The sequence below is a fragment of the Lytechinus variegatus genome, chromosome 3 (assembly GCF_018143015.1).
Source record: "Lytechinus variegatus isolate NC3 chromosome 3, Lvar_3.0, whole genome shotgun sequence".
NCBI classification, from domain to species: domain Eukaryota; kingdom Metazoa; phylum Echinodermata; class Echinoidea; order Temnopleuroida; family Toxopneustidae; genus Lytechinus; species Lytechinus variegatus.
Window position 1 is genome coordinate 36249882 of NC_054742.1, and position 17486 is coordinate 36267367.

The 17486-nt window shown below is 34.8% G+C and overlaps 1 protein-coding gene across 3 annotated transcripts in view; it reads right to left on the reverse strand.

Annotated features, from left to right (window-relative positions):
- The window catches only part of LOC121410894 (tight junction protein ZO-2-like), a 79332-nt gene that overhangs the window by 16457 nt on the left and 45389 nt on the right, over positions 1-17486 (reverse strand). For all 3 annotated transcript variants that reach the window (XM_041603263.1, XM_041603264.1, XM_041603262.1), the window contains exons 4-16: positions 15247-15303; positions 11782-11906; positions 11119-11221; positions 8701-8904; positions 7137-7362; positions 4855-4906; positions 4372-4540; positions 3889-3994; positions 3510-3558; positions 2878-3048; positions 1687-1859; positions 1287-1337; positions 706-801 (exon numbers count right to left, since the gene is read on the reverse strand). In XM_041603263.1, coding sequence (XP_041459197.1) covers positions 706-801; positions 1287-1337; positions 1687-1859; positions 2878-3048; positions 3510-3558; positions 3889-3994; positions 4372-4540; positions 4855-4906; positions 7137-7362; positions 8701-8904; positions 11119-11221; positions 11782-11906; positions 15247-15303 — 1582 coding nt within the window. The remainder of the gene's footprint in view (positions 1-705; positions 802-1286; positions 1338-1686; positions 1860-2877; positions 3049-3509; positions 3559-3888; positions 3995-4371; positions 4541-4854; positions 4907-7136; positions 7363-8700; positions 8905-11118; positions 11222-11781; positions 11907-15246; positions 15304-17486) is intronic.

Sequence of the window (17486 nt, forward strand, 5' to 3'; positions counted from 1 at the left end):
TACTTGATTAACCTTATGTCCAAGTTTCATGAACTAGGTCCATATATTTTCTAAGTTATGATGACATTTCAAAAACTTAACCTCAGGTTAAGATTTCGATGTTGATTCCTCCAACATGGTCTAAGTTCATTGACCCTAAATGACCTTTGACCTTGGTCATGTGACATGAAACTCTAATAGGATGTTCAGTAATACTTGATTAACCTTATGGCCAAGTTTCATGAACTAGGTCCATATACTTTCTAAGTTATGATGTCATTTCAAAAACTTAACCTCAGGTTAAGATTTGATGTTGACGCCGCCGCCGCCGCCACCGCCACCGCCGCCGCCGTCGCCGTCGGAAAAGCGGCGCCTATAGTCTCACTCTGCTATGCAGGTGAGACAAAAATTGATAGAATGTCAACATTTTATTAATCTTGAATTTACAAGAGATGAAGTTTGGTAGATTTGACCCTGGTACGCATGGCTTACAAAATTATTCAGTATCACAATGACACCAAGCTTGATAGAAAATTTAAAAATCATTATGTATAAAGCATTTTAATATTCAGAATATTTTTAAAAAGCACTCTGTAAATATGCAATTTACAATGCATAACAATATGGATGAATATAGGGCATGAATAATATTAAAGCCCATGGACTTCTCTCAAAACAACTACGTATTGCAAGACACACACATACCTGAAAATATGGTCTACTTACGTGGATTCTCAAATTTATCAGGCAGGGCACCCTTGAGATGGTCTCGGGCAATGTCTGCTAAAGGTCCAAAAATGACAACAGGCCTGACAAAACCAACTGTGGATAAAAGAAAATTTTAAATTCACATTAAATACAATCCATCTCTAGAACAATTTCAAATGTACATGTAATAATGTAATCCTATGCAAGTCAAGCTCACATATTTCCATATTGTTCTTTGGCAAAGCCTCTAGACATCATTGTCAATTTACTAAAGTAACTTAATTCTTACTTCAATTTTTGACCAGCACATGGTTTGGACCTAACCCTATCTCACCCCCCCCCCCTTCCAAATTCTAACTATGCATCTTTGAGAGAATAAAGTTAAATGCAATTACACTTGCTCTTTTGATAGACAAATTCATTCTCAGCATCTCTTCAAGCAATGCGGACAATCTACAGGTAATAAACTCAATAAGATTAGACTATCGGTTATTTCTGGTGTCAGCGGTGGGATAGTGGTGCCCTATTATCTAAACCATGAGGCTTGTCACATTCTCATACTGCCCTCTCTGAATGCAATAAAATCAGTTTACTCTTACCTGTTCCCAAAGTGACCCTCTCATAGGCAGGGAATTTACCCGGAGTTCCAGCTGGAAAGAAAAGAAAAGGAAATACAGTGTATCTTGGAAAACTGATGTTTGAACAATCACAGAGATGTAGTGTACTGCTTTATTATTTGGAATATAAATCTGGTGTTAATGTGTACCTATAAGGCAAGATATATAAATTTTATTGAACAAGTTTATTTCTTTTTCTCTGTCATCACTGTCATATGTTTGTATTACTCACATGAAAATTTCAAAAATAAGACAGACTGTCCAATTCTAGGAATTACAAATAAAACTACAAGAAAGAAGTCTTCTTTTTTTAGTTCAAAGCATATGACATTCCCTATATAATTTTCAAAATGACAGTTTGTTGGAAAGAATTCTTGCTTACCAAAGACAACCTCATCATATTCATCCTCAATTTCAATGCGTACGGCCGAGTTCTTGAGCTTCCTCATGCTGGCTCTATTACCCCTCCTCTTGAAAAATTCTTTCCTAGTACCACTTGTGTTGAGAAGTTTGACAGTCTCTACAGACTGCTGCGCCATGTTACTCTGAGTTGCTCTATGTAAAAACAAAACAGAAAAAACATCAATGATGATTGCAAATAACGATAGTTCTTCTTTCCAACTGCAACTATTAGTTGCATTTTCCAATTGCAGTTATTCCAGGCAATAAATTGTTTATTCATATTAAATAGGTTTTGAATGACCAAATTTCAGTAGATATGCATGGTCAATGATTTCAAATGAAATTAATTGAAGTTGAAATAACATAATATTCAAAATGAAACAAAATCAATGACAATTCTGAAAAAAAAAAATTCTAGCAGTTACATAGTTAGCAGTCCCCATTAATCTTTCCCTACCGGAATGAAAACAGCATTCTTACATGCATCAATACTGAACAAACTGTAGACTCAGCTCAATTAATTTGAATTCTAATTTGGTGGAAAGATTAATGCAATCATATGTCTTTCCAATGGCTATTAGAATTATTAAAAAAAGGAAGGTAGAAAGAAGAGGGAGAAAATGAAGAAAAAGAAATATTTGAAAATTAAGAGAAGAAACAAAAGAAATGATAATATGAAGGAGGAATAGAAAGGGATGAGGAAGAGCTGGTGGGTGTTTCATAAAGCTGTTCTTAAGATGAGAACAACTTTAAGAACAACTGGTGGCCCTTTCTTTTGGTAAATGGTATACACTATTTGCAATGGTTTAGTGCATAAGAAAGGTTCACCAGTCATTCTTAAAGTCGCTCTTAATTTACAAACAGCTTCATGAAACAGCCCCCCAGGTATGACGCTAAGACTCTGTCACATTGTTCCGTGCAAGCATTGCAGGTGAGTTGAGGCTGATTACCCGCAACTCACTTGCAACCAAATTTGAGAATGTTAAAACCTTTTCTTCATGCAAATCAGACTTGCGTGTGCTCCTGAGGCAACTGTGTGTGATACAAAATATCTGTCAATGCAGGCTACCTGTGGGCGCCTTGCGGGAAGCAAAAATTTACCCACAAGTTGCATGCAAGGCTTGCACAGAACGATTCGACAGAGCCTTTATCAATCTACTGTCATATTTACCTGCTATTGTTTGGAATGAGACCTCTCTCTGTTGCAATGTTATTTCTATCTAATCTGATTGCATACCAGTAACCCATTGCACCCTCAGGGAATGTGTCAACTGTTCTGAAGACTGTTCCACGAGGGAACTTTAACTCCTCACCTACTGGGTTCTCATAAGCAAAATGTGCTCTAGAAAAAATACAGGATAAAGAGAAGACCTTAATTATGGATAACAAATTAAACAGGAATGTTAGCCCTCAAAAAGTAAATCCGCTCATATCAAAAGCAAAAATTTAACTTGTCACTAGAATTAAAAAAAAAATGAAATTGAACGAGAACAAACCAGTTATAATTCTCAATACAATTACACCTTTTTTTACATACACCTCAAGAAATATAAATATAATCAGTAATTAATTCATGAAATGAATTAAATTCCGAAATATACTACAAAAAATAGATGAAACAGACAATGATTTTCCTTCCTCTCAGATATTTTATTGTACCAACTGCATGCAATACTGTTATATTGTAACCTAATTTAATTTCACAAAGTGGCTACCAATTTGGTAAAAAAAAATCTTCAGAATGGCAAAGTAGAGAGTCAGAAGATCAATAATTATTCCCTCTCAGATAAGAAAGATTCTTACTTGATGTAGAACTTGTCTCCTCTCCCAGATTCCATGACCTTTCTAAAAGCTGAACAATGAAAAGTGATACAAAACTGGTTAAGGTGAAAACTAAAATTCAAATATACTAAATACTTCAACAATACTCAATTCTTCCAAAACACTGCCATGTTTCATAGAACTTATTATCGACTATTAAAGAATCACAAAAAATGGCCGCCTTGTTTGGCATTATACATATTTCAGTTGATACTTGCGTTGAGTCTAATTTAGAGACAGCCTATCAGATCTTTGCCTTGGTGTGTAGTTTATGAAGATTTCAAATACAAATCTAGATAGTTTTTAAATTCTCCCAAGGGATTTGAACCCCGGGGCTTTGGTCCAACCTTTGATGGCTCACCTGATCTGCTGTGTCTGACTTCTAACTTGATGAAATCAGGTAATGTGAGAAGAAGAAGAGCCACCTCTTCCTTTGTCAAACCTTGGAGATAGATTTCATCATTTACCTGTGGAGGGAATGCAAGACTATTAATACCTTCAACCACATAGAACAGAATCATCATGACTTGACTTCCTGGCATCAGAAATTTTGGGATAGATATGTTGTTCAATATAACATTCTTCATCTCCAGGAGCTACATTTGATGACACACTACTGCCGAAATCTAGAACATTGTATAAGCTATAAAACTGAAATGAATGGGAATTTTCTGGGGCTCTTTATTTTCTAGGGCTTAATTGTTTGAGCATTTTGGAGGCAAAATTGCCCTGAGCCCCCATGTTATTCTCTCCAAGATATTAACACACATTTACAATATCAATTAAAATCTGACAATAGAATTTGCACAAATTCAACACAAAAATGAGGGTAAGAGACACTCACACATGTGATCCTGTCTGCGATGGCTACACCAGAATTCTCTGCTGGGCTCCCTGGTTTGATACCAGCTACATAGATTCCAACCTCATTACCTCCAATAAGTTTGATGCCAACACTACCTCCCTTATTAAAGCTGACCATATGAGCATCTCCTTCCGGGTCAACTGGAATACTGGGAAGGATAGAGGTTTATTAGATTCATTAGATATGGTGTAGCTAACTGACACATTATGCTCTTCTTTTGTAGATTTTTGAATGGCATGTTCACTTACAGGTATCTTTGCATGGTCAAACAACTGGTTGGCAAATACAGTACAACACAACACACAGAAATGTGCTACATATCAAAGTATCATTAAAAAGTATCTTAGAAGTTGTGCATAATTTGCATACACAATGGAGTACAAACTTGAATACACTTTTCATAATGATATATCATACATTAGAAAAAAGAAAATGGCAGAACATGTATTGCAGATGACTTACCCATCTCTGAAATCATCTTGGCCTGGACTGGGTGGTCTTGGGGGAGGAGGAACTATATCAAAAAATATAAAGGGAGATATATATGTCTAATAATAAGATATATCAAAAGGTAAAATTATCATGGTAACATGACACAGGAGCAATTAAATACAAAGGTTTCCCATGACAATTAATAAAATGGAAAAGCTACAAAGTCAGAATGTATAAAATGGCCCCGTTGAGCAGCTGAATTAATCTTTTATAAGTGGAATGCCTCTGGCGGTCTCACCTGCATCACACAATTCAATATAGCAGCAGAAAACTACTATAACTCGCACAAGATGTTCAGTGATACTTGGTTACTCTTATTTCCATGTCTTATGAAATAGACCAATACACTTAAAGAGATATGATGGTAATTCAACGAATACCCCCAATGTGGCCAAAGTTCATTGACCTTACATGACCCTTGACCTTGATCATGTGACCTGAAACTCGCACAGGATATTCAGTGATACTTGATTACTCTTATGTCCAAGTTAAAGGGGAATCCAACCCAAATAAAGACTTGTTTTTATAAGAAAAAGAAAAATCAGACAAGTTAATAGGTGAAAGTTTGAACAATATTGGACAAACAGGAAAGTTATGAATTTTTAAAAGTTGTAAATATTGGTAATCACTATACCCATGGAGACTTCAAATTGGCCGCATATGGGATGTCATAGTGATGTAAGGCAAGGACTACTCTTCCATGTACTCCAATACATATTATGGCTAAAATGTCATTTTTCCCTAAAGTTTTATTTCAAATTATATTTTTCTTTCATGAGGACATAAAACAATATACTACCAGGATTATATTTAGATTACTGCCCCAGGGGAATGGGTACTTAGGAGAAAACCACAAATCCCTGATAATAAAGTACATGGCCTACGGGGGGGGGGGGGGGGGGGAAGTTGTCCTTGCCCCTTGTCATAATTTACTTACCCAGTTGCCAATTTGAAATCTACATACTATTAGTGATCTCAATTTTAAAGCAGCTATAACTTTCTTATCGCTTGTCCGATTTCTTTTAAACTTTCGCCATTCTGTTTAATTCATTTTTCTTCTTCCCAACACAACATTTTATGGCCAAGGCTGGATTCCCCTTTAAGTCATGATGGTAATTCAACAGATACCCCCATTCGGCCAAAGTTCATTGACCTTAAATGCGCACAGGATGTTCAGTGATACTTGATTACTCTTATGTCCAAGTTTTATAAACTAGACCAATATACTTTCAAAGTTATGATGGTAATTCAACAAATACCCCCAATTCGGCCAAAGTTCATTGACCCTAAATGACCTTTGACCTTGGTCATGTGACATGAAACTCGGGCAAGATGTTCAAAAATACTTGATTAACCTTATGGCCAAGTTTCATGAACTAGGTCCATATACTTTTTAAGTTATGATGTCATTTCAAAAACTTAACCTTAGGTTAAGATTTGATGTTGATGCTGCCGCCGTCGGAAAAGCGGCGCCTATAGTCTCACTCTGCTATGCAGGGTGAGACAAAAACTCAGTTATGTATTAAATTTATTTCCAAACAACAGAATATTGCATGCAAGTAATGAAGAAAGAAATGATTGAGCTGATGTCATGATCCCATTTCCTAATCTTATTTGTGTATTTGAAACTTCAATCAAGTCATCTCTTTAATAGATGTCCATGGCAGATTCTCCAATGTCACAAAATATGTTTCAGCAATGATATTACACATGAAATGAGGGGTTGGTCCTCAAATTAAATGTTTCCTGTGCATTATGATATCCACAGTTGGTTGCCAAGGCCAAAAATAAAATGATTAATTTTGAAAATTGCTTCATGAAATATAATATGAATGATAAACGTTTACAAAATCTGTGATTATTAAAGTGTAGATATAAGGATTAGAACAAATATGTAGTTGATAAATAAAATGAATAGAGGCGCTATTCCTTTAGTTTGTGCGGAGTGTCTACGTTTACCATAATCAACAGATCTGAGTCAGAGCTGATAATAGTAGTCTAATGTTGCAGGGAAAAGGTTACTCTTCTCACGGTAGAAAAATTGAAACATTATAACAGCATGCTAACCATTGCAGGAATAGTGCAAACTATGAATAATGCCATCACTTTATTATTTGTAATCAAATTTACTGAAACATTTAGAGCTTTGCTACTGTATTCATGAAATTAATCTAAATAAAGGCAAGAGAATTCATGTTAGGCATCCAGGACCTCTTCTGCCCCCATACTTACTGTGAATCAATCAATCTTACCATATTCATCCTCTTCATCAGGTGGAGGTGGTCTGGGTGGTGCTCCTCCTCCTGATGGTACTGCTGCTAGAAGAGGAGGAGCATTGTATGCCTCTATAGAACTTGCTATAGACACCTTGTCTGCAGCAATGGGTCTGGTGATGTCTAGGTCCATACCATCTCTTGACCGTTCAATGATTGCATGAGCATCGGCCAAACTGACCTGCTCCACTGGGGTATTGTTTATCTGAAATCACCAATATACAAACACATCATGAATGATCTTTGCAGTATATCTTTGAATTCCTCCTTTATTTACACTAAAATAAAATCATGTAATTGATACAAATAATGAGTACTTGCTGTTTGAAATTCCACTAATTCATTACAGGATTAACATATATATTGGGGCAGTATCGTCTCAAGACATATTGAACACATCAATGAAGTTGGTAAAAAAAAGGCTCATCTCCAATTAATTTCCATTTGATATACTACCAAGGTATAAGACAATATACTTTTCCTGCTTGTGAGGAATGCGATTCACATGTGATTGCATTTAAAAAGTAAATAGAGGTGAAAGGTCTAAATGAGACCATGCAAACATATTGATATGTGCAACAATTTACATCAACACAAAATGTTTTAGGCATTTTGGGGGGTTGGTTTTTAGGGATATATTTGAGAAGTTCTTCTAGAAAATGAGGAAATGAAGAGCATTAATTTCGTCCAAAAAATCTAACAGCCGTTGAAAGTTGAAACAGACTTACATGTATATCATTAAAAAAAACTTGACTCATATTTTTCACTACTCAAATATACTTCCCTTGATAAATTTCCATTATATGTTATACCTTGACTTGTACTGTAATGTGAAAATGCTTTGTATGATGCTTGTTTATGCATTTTGTAAATGGAATCAAATTAAACTACAGCCTGTATGAACTACAGCCTGTATGCCTACTACCATCCTCAGATAATAATATGAGTGGGTTCATTTAATATGAATAGTCATATTATATTGGATGGTTAAGAAAGAATACCAGAAAAATTCCAAGAGTTTGGGAAAATATTCCACGAATCACAGATGAGTGGAATATTGGCCTAACAAGTGGAATATGTCTAGTATTCCATGAAATAAAGCCATCCAATATAATTATTATTATCTATCTACCCTCCCCCCAAAAAAAATGATTGAGCAAGTCATATGTCACCACAATTAGTTACTATGGCCTCACTTCAGAGGAACAAATTTGATCGTAGAAATGTGACCTACATGTAGTTTATCATGACGTCATCGAGTCTGTGCTGCGCATCGCAATACATAAATTGTTGTACGCAGTGTACATTTTACGCATTTGCAGATGCGCACTAGACTCTTCAATACGGTCTCATATTGAACAGCAAGTTCTGTACAGAAGCCAAAGGGATATTCGTCGGATTTCAGTCCTTTTTGGAATACGCTCTTATATTGAACAGGCAATCAAATGCAGAACAAAACATGCGCTTTTGCTGCATCGCTAATACACTCCATATAGATAATAATGATAAATTACTTTAAGTTTGTGAAAATGTTTCTACTCACCCTAATGATTTCATCTCCTTTCCTGAGACCCAAGGCTGCTGCAACACCATATTCATTGAGACTATCAACAAATAGTTTATACCCAAGTCGTATCCCATAGCTCTCACTCCTGCTTTTTGAAAGTCTTATGGATTGCCTATTGTCAGGGCCATCGAGCTGTGTGTCTGAAATACGAGGGGGTCCTGTGACCTTGCGTTTAAATGTCTGTGAATGAAAATTTGAAAGACAATTACAAGAAAAGATTAGAATAGCTTACAAGGTATAGTCAACAAATAACCATGTAAAATAACCCAAAGTCTTCCCTCTTTACTTAATTCTACCAGCTTTGGCTAATCAGTCGCATATTCCTGCTTATTTTTTAAGGCTAGATGTTAATTTGTAAATTATGCTATATAACTTTGGCATATCATTATTGTGAACCAAATGCAGGGGTTTCAAGATCAAGACTATAAATCATGAAAAGGTAATGGGTTTTGTTCTGTTATCCATTTTTCATTGGGGCTTGCTTCGTTTATTCAATCAAATAAACAATACAAATAGCAAAAATATTATAATATTTATACATAGATGTAGGGTTAAATCCCCCTAAAGCATGTTGCAGATAAACTTGTAGCCGAATAAAGAGCCCATGCATGTACTACACAGATAACCAAGTCATCCCTTCTGTTGATATTCAATAAAACATTAATCATTCAATTAATGAAGTTAATTAGGACACATCTAATAATTTAGCATTAAGCTCCAAATATGTTAACTAGAAGACTGCTGTCAAATGTGACAAAATTATCATTTTTTAAGCAAATGATTAGCAGTAGAAAAAAACTTATGCTCCAATGGAAACAAAAGTAGATTTGCCCCTTGCAAATGATCCTGACTTGAACTATTTAATACTTTACTGAATATAGAACCGCAAACATATACACACTTGACAACTGAAAAAGATAAACATGAAGCTTTGATAACAAATGTGAATTGATTTTGCCTTACAAAAGAAAAAACTAGTACATCAATGATGTGGAGCTCATCCGGCATTTCGCAACAAAATTTAACACAATTTTAATTTCAGCCCAGTTGACACTGTAGTGAATTATATTGGTGACATAAATTGAGGATATAGAATTGAAATTGATGAAGAAATGACATAGAAGCATTTTTTTGTGATCTATGAATAAATTTCATATGAATTATGTATTACTAATTATCTAGTCAAAGTTTCTTAACTCTGTGTAGAACCTTGAACCTATTGTAGCTCTCAGATGGAACAAAAATAACCAGTCAATCAACAAATAAATAAGTAATTTTTGTGAGTTTTGAAAATATATGAATAAATTAGCATATTTAATGAGTTTCAAAATTCTATGTTGAAATTTTGTATCACCACCTCGAGCTATTATATATATCAAACAAAATTGAAATTGATCAACAAATGAAGTTAAGAAAAAACATTTTTTTGTAATTCTGTGTAGAAGTTTGAACCTCATAAAGTTCTACAAGATTGAAGAAGAAAAAAAGTTAAAATCGGTCAACAATTAAAGAAGAAAAAGCATTTTATGTGAATTTTTAAAAATTTGCATAAATTAATTTTGCATAAATTAACATAAAAATTGTTCTAGTCAAAATTTCAAAATTCTGTGTTAAAGATTGGTGAACCTCTTGAGGCTCTACCAGATGGAAGAAAAAAAATCAAAATCGGTCAACAAATAAAGAAGCATTTTATGTGAATTTTTCAAAATTTGCATAAATCAATTTCGCATAAATTAGCATAAAAATTGTTCTGGTCAAAATTTCAAAATTCTGTGTAGAAGTTTGGTGAACCTCATGAAGCTCTACCAGATGGAAGCAAAAAATTCAAAATCAGTCAAAAAATGAAGAAGCATTTTTGGTGAATTTTGAAAAATGCGCATAAATTAGCATATTTAATGAATTTCATAATTCTGTTTAGAAGTTTTGAATCCCCTACCTAGTGCTATCATATAAAGCAAACAGAATTGAAATCGGACTTAAAATGGCGAAGTAGTAGCATTTTGAAATTGTGGACGGACGACAGACGACGGACGACTGATGCCACGGCACGGCATAAGCTCATCTTGCCCTTCGGGCCGGATGAGCTAAAAACATGCATTTCAATTTATACACAAGCTCATATTAGGAAGCAAAATGAAGACTGCTGATGTCTTCCCTTTTATAATCATTGGATATCTTACTAAGTGACGTCTGATTATGAAGCTCCCTGGGAGGATAGGATAGATATTATCACGCATAGCACGTATACTTTCATTATTAAACCTAATGGACAAAGTTCCACATAAAAGTCGTAAAGTGATTTAATAAGTAATAGCATGTGAGTCATTGAACAATAAAAATAGAGTGTCACACAAATGTGTATTTGACGTCAAAGAGAAAATGACTGACACTTACAATAGTGGCAACTTCTCCACCTCGTCTTAGAGAATCAAGTGCATATTGATGATACACATTTTCCATGGGGGCTCCATTTATAGATAGGATACGATCATTCTTTCTGCAAATATACAAGAACAAAACAATGAAAGATGTGATTGAAATTTTGAGCCACTATTCTCCGGGTTTGTTCATGGTTTGAGGCTTTCATAGCATATTCATATCATATAGGCTATTGAAGGAAGAAAAAAAAATACAGTCACAGAATTCTCTTTAAAACTGGATAAAAGTCAAGTGCAAAGAAAAATTATATTTTCCATATTTGAGCATGATGTTTCATTCATGTTGGTACTTTTTTTAGAAAAAAAAATAATTTTCTATGCATGTGCCTTTATTTGACCACAAAAAAACATTATGAAATCTGAAATGTGTAAAAATATCGTTTACATCTTAAAATTCATTACAATTAGGAAGAAATCATGAGTGGAATGAAAGATTATCTTGCTATTATTCACACCAAATAATTTGAAAATATATTGCATTGGTTTCAGACTTTCAGACAAAAAATCTCTGTTTTGGTGCAAACCTGCCTGTGGGCAGGTGTCCTTCATAACTAGGTTCTCCTGCAAAAGTTCATTGGATATCAATGGCAGGACATGAAGGTGATGAAAGGGGACTTACTTGAGCAAGCCCTCAGCAGGACCATTGGGTGCAACATCTGACACAACGATGGAGGTCTCTCCACTCTGGAAATGTGGGTTATCCCGACCACCGCTCACTGCAATCCCGAACCCTATACCCTGGGCCTGAAAAGAAAGAGAACGATGGAAAAGTTGAACTTGAAGTGTGATGCATGAGTGTAATAAATACTGGTTTCATGAAGTTCACTCTTAGACTTTTCATTAATAACAAGAACTCTGAATATGACGCACTTTGATCCTGGCCAATCATATTGTATGAATACATGTACAAAGGCAAAAGCAAATGAAATTCCTTTCCCCATTCTCAGTGCCTATAATAAGGCAAGGAAAGAAAAGACAAGACCCGAATGTGACTGGATTAAAAGGTAAGGGGTATAGGCCTACATTTGTCTAGGCCTAGGCCTTATCTTTACAGATGATCAATGAAAATTCCCTCATTCCCAACAAGAACACAATTCAACTTTTAGCTACACCTTAATCTTCTAAACATATTCAGGATTGAAATACTTGGCAAATTGTGATGACACTACTATGTAGGCCTAGGTCTATAAGGCTATATAAAACACATGTAAAATTGCAAACATAATTTTTTCTTATCAGCACTGGGGGGGGGGGGGAAACCTGAAAAGAATGGGCAGAATAGTTTAAAGATTATGTTGACCGGTCAAGGTGGCCAAGGCCATGTTCTTTCAGAAACACCCGTTCCCTATTCATCAAACTTTTGTAAAGAGTTTTGTTCGATATTCACTCAAGAATAAAATATAAGCCTAATTGCACTGAATAACTTGATCATACTGACCTACATGCACATAGGGCAGGTAAATACATGTACTCTACGCGAGAGAGCAATATAAATACCATTTGAGCTTTGATTTCACATGACACATGTATTGCGATATACACTGTACATCTTTTACAAAAACTTTTAAAAGTACATCCATGTCTACAGGCCTTTGCTGTGGACAATCATATGCAATTGAAAGGAAAATTATGCACTACCTGCAATTTTCATGTCAATGCTTTAATACAAATAAAAGAAAAATAAATGCAAACATCAATACATCTCTATATACTTTGATATAACATATTTTAAGTCAATTTGTCTGCTAGATTGATAAGACCAGAATTTATTCTCTTATCTTCTCTTCTAAATTGCAAATGTTTATGGAATAAAATACCTGTCATAACAACTCAACTCTGTATGAACTAGAGAACAAATTATCATCTTTTGCTTACAATTAATCACAACTAAACTAGGTGGGTTGACAGTTAAAGTATGCCTAGGATTCAAAGATTGCTATTCAATATGCAGGTACTGCATTGATGATCATCAATAGTTTTGAGGACGGGACCAGGTCACAAGATGCCAGGAGCATCCTTTAACAATTACAAATATTTACTATTCAGCTTGCTTTTTGTCACTGGCATTTTCATCTTTTTTATGCATTTTGGCAAAGGAAATATTTAGTAGTAAGCACACTCGTTCACAGCTGATGACAACAACCCATCATTGAACTAGACATGACCGTCACACTGCATGGTTATACTTCTTATTTCAAAGGTGAAAATATGGGATCATCATAAGGTCATGAAAGATAAACAACCTAGGTGACTGACATTGTGATTTCAGTTAATATCCCAGCTAAACAATGAGATATTTGGTGGATTAGGTTGAAAGTGGTAGGGTGCACAAGTAAGATTTACAGAAAAATTGCTACGCAAGCATGTATGTAGACACCTAGAGAAGAATTGTAAAATGGAATGTGAGGATGAATCAAATCTTTAAATGGAGTAGCACTAGCAATGTATTTCTAAAGTTAATACTAACTTGAGAGTACCATTTTAAACATAGCTGTTGTATATTCCTCCTCATAAAAGCCTCTATTGCCCACCGGGTATGATAATCTCACTAGTTGCAATGAACAACTTGTGTGATAGCATGACAAGTTAGAGTATAATGGAAAAGTATAAACTTCCTACGCTGGACTAAAACGCTATGGGACTGGGATTGAATAGAAAACAGGGCAGGAAGGAGAGGTAAAGTCAAAGTCAGAGGGGCCGAGAGCAATTGGGTAGAAATACATGCCTTTTCCAAAGTATTCCTCCTATCTCTATATTTCTTTAGTACTTTTCTCTCATTACCTTGTTAAATTCCAGAAGACATATTTGGTTTCTACTCTAGACATGAACCCTACCATAGTTATGACTGAAGGTCAAATCACCCTTGACCTTTGCACTACAGGGAGGATGGTTGGTAAGGATGCAGGTCATATAGTCTCCCATGAAAATAGTACAGGCCCTATATTTATGAAGGTGACTCTTCCATAAGAAATGCGGTTTCATTTTAGATTTTCAGTCACTTTTCTTTACAAACTTTGAAACATTATCCACAATACCTACTAGAATACAGGTATATTCTCAATAATGATTTTATAAAAGACTTTCCCTGCAGAGAAAAAAAAATGACTAATTGACATTGCTACAATAAAATTCTACCTACATAATTTTCCATTTCAAATATTCTCCTCGATCTTTCTTAGTACGAGTCACAAATTAAAAGTCCTAGCCAATATGTTAGCCTATTGTTTTGCTCATGGACAGTCCCTGTCAAATACCTATCATGTAGGCCTATGTACCAAGGCCTGTCTAAAAAATATATCTAGGCCTAGATGAAACATTTACAATATCAAAATAAGAGTAAACATTGTTGACGATTACATCATCAATGAAAACGAAGTCAACTTCAAAAGACTAATAGCTATTCCACCTCAAAATGATGAAGGGTTATTCTGTACAAGGCAATGGTACAGCTATGCCTTTCTGTCTCTCGTTATCATCACAGTTGGGAGTGGGAAGCATAGTCCATGCATTACTACAATCATGTCAAGACCAATTCTCGGGTTTCTGTTTTGATTTTAAACCAGCTGACTTTAAGAACTGTTTACATCACATATGAAAATATTGCCCTTTAAAACCAATGAAAGGTTGGAACTGAAATTATTCAAATGGACTTTATCACCTGCAATGTATACATTAGGTGTGTTTGTTAATGCCCCTTAAAATAACATGTATTCTGCCGTGATGAAATCTGAAAGTATCTGATATATTGCCAGCTTTGTTTTGATCATTATACATTTTTTTAATGCACTTTACATGGTAATTTACAGATATACAAAACTTATTATCTCTTTATCTCTTGTTGAAGCATTGTATGAAGGCATACATCCAATGACAAACAAGCAATCACAAGATAATTCATGAAGAAATTCACGGACCCTGAATCCAATCTCCTGTCCTATAGATCTGTAACAACAGGCCACATCCCTTTCCATTCTCTTCTCCTCATGCTACCATACACCTTCTCTTTTCTATGTTCATTCACTTTCATTCCTATTCACTTCCTAAATTTCACATCCCCTATTTCCCTCCATCCTTTAGTACTCACCCGTCTGATAGAGACTGTATCCTTCTCCCATCTCACATCTACATTTCCTCCACGATTCTGTAATATCAAATTAAAAACAGAAAAGATAAATAACACACATTAATTTGTAGTCAGAATAACAATCATTTACATAACAAGAAAAAAAAAACACATCAAACATACATGTAATATATTTAGGCCTGTATCATTGTGAAATCTTAAACAACTAAATCGTGAATCAAATCTATTAAAGCCTAAAACAATATTTCTGATCATTTGGGAACTAACCATTATCCAAGAGAATTCACGCTTCCTTTATCGCAAAATGCCCATGGGGGGGGGCTCCTACAAATTGACCTTTTAAATTAACAACAGACAAGTAATAGACATCCAGCAAATACAGTAATGTTTGAACTGTCCACTGGCTTCCAATGACTGCAAACACAACCCAGAAAGGTGCAACTATTCAACATATCAAATTTTCTCAGACAGGCTTGGACAATAACATACTGCAAACAGTCCATACAATTTCAGCAAAAAAAGGCACTACCTATGATCCTTTATCTCCAACATAAAACTTCTGTCTATCTCCATACGAATGGTTTGAAAATACCAAGAAATAGAAAATCATTTATTTCCCAAACATGTATTTTATGCTTGATATAGAGAACACTCAAACAAAATAACAGTCATGCCAACTAACCCCCCCCCCCCAAAAAAAAAAACCCCACAAATATTGAGCTCTATCTGTTCATATAAAGAAATCAAAGAAAACCTGTATATCATAACTTAATTCACAAATCACCAGTCTTTAACCCTCAGTATAACATTGAAAAAATATTGCTCAATTACATTTTAGATTGTTAAATTGACATCAAAACTATTCCACCTTGCCCTTTCCACAAAATCCTTACGTGTAGGCCTACATGAAGATAATAACGGGAACACCTTTTAAACCACTTAAGCATGGGATGAAGAGTCTCACCTTTTTATAGACCTACATGTAGGCATGTCATGTACTTCCAACAATTTATATTGAGGTGATAAAGTGGAGTAAACCTTTCTCAATGAGCTGTGATTTTCAGCAGAATGCATGTTTACTTTGATGTAGACCTACATGTTCATGAGGATAGTTGACTCATCAAACAATCCTATTTATCTTCAGAAATAAATTCAACCCCCAGAAAATAGGGAAGTCACATGATATTGTTCTCCAATATACACCCCCTCTACTGGCCAATACAGTCACACCATGCAGAGACCCTGGCATTCATTGTAGCCTTCGCACTGCACTCACTAATGCATGAAATATGTCTGTCAACAAACCACCCAAAACAGGACTCATTATGTCAACAAAAGGCATACTCATGGACTGTTTGGTAATCAAATTCCAATCTATACCCAATAATAATTCATATTCATAATGCAATACACTGAGCTGGAAAAACAACCCTCTCCTTCAAACAAATTGGAATTCGATCTATAGCCTATAAGCCTAAAGGTATTGTTCCACAGGCAATCGATCTTTCATACATGTCTAAATTGAGGGATCAGGCTTTCCATGGCATGAATTTCAAATGTAATTACTGTTGTCACATATTGTCTAATGAAGCTCATTTGATGGAATAACTAAATCCTTTTAACAGATACATTTCAGGTCTACATTGAACCTTGGACACATTAGTAGAAGTTCACCCTAACAAAAAGTTTGTTATAAAAATATCAGAAAAAATATATATTGGTAAAGTTTTGAGGAAAATCCATCAAAGAATAAAAAAAATTATTAAAAGTTATGATTATTTGATTTATGACATCATATGAGAGCTTTGCTGTATCCTAAGGTGACAGATTAATGAAATGTCATTTTCTCAATAAATTGAAAATGGTTTTTATTATACCTTCAACAGAAATTGTTCATTAAAAGATATTCTGTTCACTGATCAGTGATTTGCAAAGGTGTACAAGAAGGCCTTTATTTTACATTAATGAAGAATGTGAATAAAGTCATGTTTTAATAGCAGACACATTACACTGCAGGCAAGCAATGCAGAGATGTATAATAATACATACATACACTTGGGGAACGTTTCATGAAAGGACTTATCAGACGTTTTATCCAACAGTTACTACAGTAACAGTGGCTCTCAGCAAATTAGAATCAAGAAATGTTGTCGGATCTGACAGCATATCGGATATAATGGTGATGAAACGCTCCCAAGGTCTGAAAATTCACTTATCAATACACAAACACACAAATACAC